The 5,238-nt window shown below is 38.9% G+C and overlaps 1 protein-coding gene across 1 annotated transcript in view; it reads left to right on the top strand.

Moving 5' to 3' along the window:
* Nucleotides 1–5,238, top strand: part of ZSWIM7 (zinc finger SWIM-type containing 7) — a 32,196-nt gene that overhangs the window by 20,387 nt on the left and 6,571 nt on the right. Inside the window, exon 3 of the mRNA XM_007945593.1 lies at nucleotides 283–385. Within this exon, the coding sequence (XP_007943784.1) occupies nucleotides 283–385 (103 nt within the window). The remainder of the gene's footprint in view (nucleotides 1–282; nucleotides 386–5,238) is intronic.

Below are 5,238 nucleotides of genomic sequence, written 5' to 3'. Positions count from 1 at the left end.
AAGAGTACAGTGTGCAGTATGTTTTACACCTGAAAAAAGAAAAAAAAGGATAATCTGAAATAAATGAACAAGATACTGACATTTGTTAATTCTGTTTGGGGGGATCAGTACATGAGATTTTAATGTATTATTGTATTTAAATTAAAATGAGGTGGTTGGTTTTTTTGTTTGTTCGTTCGTTTGTTTGTTTTCCTTAAATGCCCAGGATGTGATCCTTTGGGTCAAGTTAGTGAGGTGACTGTGTAAGTCAGGGCTCTAATCTGAAGCCTTTCTGTTTTCCAGGCTCAAGTTTATCTTTGGCTCATCAGCCATCCAGGCCTTGGATCTAGTTGATCGACAGTCCATCACCTTAGTCTCTTCTCCCAGTGGGAGGCGTGTGTACCAGGTAGAAGTCTGGAGGTGGGGATGATCTTCACAGAAACTTTTTAGAACATACTGTGTTTTCATGAATCTCTGGATGCTGGTGACCAGTATTGAGTATTTCCTGGACTGTAGAAAAGCATTTGACCCAACGTGGTAAGATTAAGCTATTAATAATCAAGATAAATTTTACAAAACCCACTGCGATCAAGTCAATTATGAGTCATAGTGACCCCCATTGGGTTTCCAACGCTGTAAATCTTTACAGAAGTAGGTTGCCCACCTTCTTTCCAGGAAGTGGCTGGTGGGTTCAAACCGCCGACCTTCTGGTTAGCAGCCAAATGCCTTATGCACTGTGCCATCAGAGCTCCTTTCAGATAAATATGACGTCTCTTTATCCATTAGCATTGTATATAGTCAGAAGGGCTCTTTGCTCAGTTCCACTGGAGTTTAGCCAACTTTTGTTTTCCCATTTGATAATAGACATGATTTCCCACTTGAATTTATTGATATTTTTACTTTGTTCATCATCTTTTTGCTTATAGCAAAAGCCAAAATGCATTTTGAGGTCCTCCAACATGCTCAGATTATCTGTCAGAAATGATCTTTCTAACTTTGTCCAGAAGTATTTATTAAGGGACAGACTGCTGAATCCACAACTCTGCTTTGACCTTAATTTTGCCATCTCAGAGCTTACAATAGGTAGACATATAAAATAACGACTTACCAGACTCAGAAGTACTTTCACATTTGGCACCTGAGATTTGTAACTACTATACCACACTGCCTGTCTTAAAATTTGAGACTTGATAAAACAAAGAAAAAGAACCACATGATCATATCAATTGATGCAGAAAGGCATTTGATAAAATCCAACACCCATTCTTGATCAAAACTCTCAGCAAAACAGGAATAGAAGGGACATTCCTCAACATAATAAAGGGCATCTATGCAAAACCAACAGGCAACATTATTCTTCATGGAGAGAGATTGAAACCATTCCCTTTGCAAACAAGAACCAAACAAGGATGCCCACTATCACCAATTCAACATTGTACTGGAAGTCCTAGCCAGGGTAATAAGGCAAGAAAGGGAAATTAAAGGCATTCAAATTGGTAAAGAAGAAGTAAAACTATCTCTATTTCCTAATGACATAATCCTATACCTAGAAAACCCAAAAGACTCAGTAGAAAATCTACTGGAACTAATTGAGAAATTTAGCATCGTGGCAGGATACAAGATCAGCATCCAAAAATCAGTTGGATTCTGCTACACCAGCAAAGAGATTGCCGACAAACAAATAAGGAAATCAATACCATTTACAATAGCTACCAAAAAAATAAAATCCTTGGGAATAAATTGTACCAGTGACACAAAAGACCTGTACAAAGGAAGCTATAAAAGACTACTTCAAGAAACCTTAAGAGATCTACATAAATGGAAGAACATCCCATGCTTGTGGATAGGAAGATTGAACAGTGTGAAAATGTCAGTTCCACACAAAGCAATCTATACATTCAATGCAATCCCAATCTAGATCCCATCAACATTCCTTAAGGATATGGAAAAACCATTCACTAACTTTATATGGAAAGGAAAGAGACCCCAGATAAGCAAAGCACTATTGAAGAAGAAGAATGAAGTAGGAGGTCTCACATTGCCAAAGCTCAAAACCTACTATATAGCCATGGTAGTCAAAACTGCTTGGTATCGGTACAATGACATGTAGACATATAGACCGATGGAATAGAATTGACAACCCAGAAATAGATGCATTGACCTATGGTCAGCTGACATTTGACAAAGGGCCGAAATCCATTAAATGGGGAAGAGAATGTTTGTTTAATAAATGGTGCTGGCAAAACTGGAGATCCATTTGCAGAAAAATGAAAAAAGATCTGTACCTCACACCATACACAAAAACACTTAAATGTGAAACCTAAAACTATAGAGTTCCTCAAGGAAAAACTAGGGGCTAATTTAGGAGCCCTAATATGTGGCATAAATAGACTGTCAAGCTTAACCCAAAATACACAAAGAGCAGTAAGAACCTCCTAGATCCAGGAGACAGACAGAGATCTGTAACACTGGAATTGGCAAGAAGCAGTGGCAGAAAAACAGAAACAGCAGAACCAGGAGATAGTACAGTGGACTTCCCAGCCCATGGAGTGATTGCTAAGTGCTTCAGGCCCAGGCTTGTTTGTGGAGTAGGGTGCCTCTGGGCACTTACTGGCAGAACTAAATAGCCTTGTAACACTTGTCTGAGCAGGGCTGATGCTGGGCCAGCCCAAGAGGACTGAGGGGTGAAGGGCCCAAGGGCCAGAGAGAGGCTTACCTACAGGCACCACTGAGAAGAGGCTGTCCTGATTGAAGAACTGTATCCTAGCGTTTAAACCCCATAATCATGGATATTGTCTGTGAGTTCTGTGTGGCCATTGCAATGAACTGTGAAGAAAAGTAGAGAATGCCATGGGAGAGACAGCTGCTGTCAGAATTGGTAACAAGGCTGTAGAATGGAGACATGTCTGATTTCTGCTTCATAGGTATCAGCCCCGGGCTGTTGATCTTGATTCTCCTACTCCTTTGAGAAGTTGGAGAAGGTCATATCCCTCCACCATGCATTTTTACAGGCTTCCAAAATTTCTGTCTTTCCTAGAAGAGGAAGAAGCCATCAGTTTATGATATATAATCCAGGCTTTGCTGAAGGCCAGTAAGTGGAAAGATTTTCAAAGTTCTGACATCCTGGTTTATCTTTTGAACTTCTTGGAGCTGAAACTATGTCCTTTTATTCTTAATAAGAGACCATGTCAATGAATGAATAATTTGAGCAAAGCTATCTTGAGCAAATAGGTGCCTTTGCTTAGTAAATTAACTGGCCATACCACATTGTAACATAACTTCATTCACCTGGGCAAAATCTTCGTAAGTTTCTTCATTAAGGAAAATGGAGTAATTGGTTTTGAATGCTGTAATTAAAATTTTGGGATGGCATTTACTTACTCAAAAGAGGCTACCTATTAGAATTTTCTCATGGTGAATTTAGGGATCAGTAGTCAGAGCCATAAAATGATACTGTTTGTGCCTGAGGAAATGTGTCTATTTTCTTTCTCAGCGTTTCATTTTTATGTAGCTAAAATACCCTAGCTTTTCCTAAAACAGAAAGGCCTTCTGTATTTCCCATATCTTTTGTTTTCAGAATTTGTCTTAGTTCCAACATCAGTGTAACACTTGACCTGGGCAAGCAAACATCCAACTTCCCCTAGTTCTGTGACCTAGTTATTAGTTAAAATTGTAATGATTTTGTTTGAAATATTTTAATTTAATTATCGTTGACTTTTTGTTCCTCCCAGTGCTCACTATGACTTGTTTAGTTTTCATCATTCATATCCTGTTTTGTATTACACTACTTTATTAGTCATAAAAATGCTAACTTCATAGAATTCTGGCAGTCAGCTTGGACTTTGAATTAAATGAGGCTGAAGAAACCTTGTATACCATCAAAGTGACCTGGCTACTCTCATTATATAGTAAAATAGTAAGAACTTGGTTTAAATTCAGGGATTCTTTGAGATAACTGAGTCAGATACTGCCTTGATATGAAGTTAGTTATTTCTCTGTAGATCAACTTTCTAATATTCTTACTGTCATCTAGGTATAATGTGTAATTATTCTAGAATCATCATTATGTTGCTGTCACCTGAGTTGCTTTTTATACTTGTGGATCACTCAGAAAGGAAGAGGGTACATCAACCAGGAGAGGCTAAACTATGCAATAGTACCACTGACTGCTAATCTCACAGGCTTACAGAAGTGTTTTATATCTCGTTCAAGCTGCGTATCTATCACAAGTCAGTTGCACTTCTGCTCCAAAATAGCTTTAGTCAGTGGTCCCAGTTGATGGAGGACCCCCCATCTGGAATACTGTAGATTTCATGGCAGAGAGAAAAGAAGAGTTGGTACACACTTAATTTGTAATGTTTCTGCTCGCTACTTACATTTTACTGGCTAAACTGGGTCTTATAGCCAGCGTGTATTAAATAAGGCAGGAGTATATAATCCTCTTGCAGAGAGAGGCACTGAAGACAAGGGACAGTAATACAGTTTATCACTGTGATGGATCCTAAGAGGCTTGGAGGGGTCATAAAACTGTATCCTTGAATGGCTGATGATCTAGGTGGGTCAGCCTCCATAGAACCTAACTGAAACTACTGCCAACTTCTTCCAAGGGAGGTTCATACAACTCCAGTCATGGGTCTGGGTATTCTCCTTACTCCATGTTTCTTTATTTAAACTTCTCTCCTGGGGATAAACATGCCAGACTATGAGTTGGAGAACTGGGAGCAATTCCTGTAAGAGGAGGTTATTTTTTCCATTGAAGGGTGAAGGATGATCCCTAAGGTCAATTTCCAGTTCTGAACATTTCTCAAATATTTACCTGATTATTGGGTTCACTAGTCCATTATTGGATAAGGAAAAGGTAGATTCAAAGTTTACCATCCCTTTACAGTATTTACTGCCTTGGGCAGTTGAATATTTTAGTCTGAGTTGTAGCCAGCCTTTGAAAAGATCAGGCAAGAAGGGGGATTGATTAGGGACCCACAATAAGAAGGAACTAGTGAACCATTCAAGCCAGTGAGTAATTCCAGAGGCTTATGCCTGCTAAAGCTTAAATCCAGAGAGAAGAGACCCAGGGGATGACTAAAGGTAGACAAAATCTAAAGTTTTATTCATTGGTAATAGTTTGGACACCCAAGAATTATTTATGCCACTGCTGGGTGTTTGTTGGTGGCTTTTCTTCCAGAATTATGTGGAAAACTGGTCTGCTTTAATCTCTCCTTTTAGTTGCATTTTACAGATGTTGTTGTTGTTGTTGTTGTT

This window comes from Orycteropus afer, unplaced genomic scaffold, assembly GCF_000298275.1.
Source record: "Orycteropus afer afer isolate SDZICR_OR568_19922 unplaced genomic scaffold, OryAfe1.0 scaffold00139, whole genome shotgun sequence".
NCBI lineage: Eukaryota > Metazoa > Chordata > Mammalia > Tubulidentata > Orycteropodidae > Orycteropus > Orycteropus afer.
Note: the sequence above shows the minus strand (reverse complement) of the source record. Positions and strands in the feature narration are given on the sequence as shown.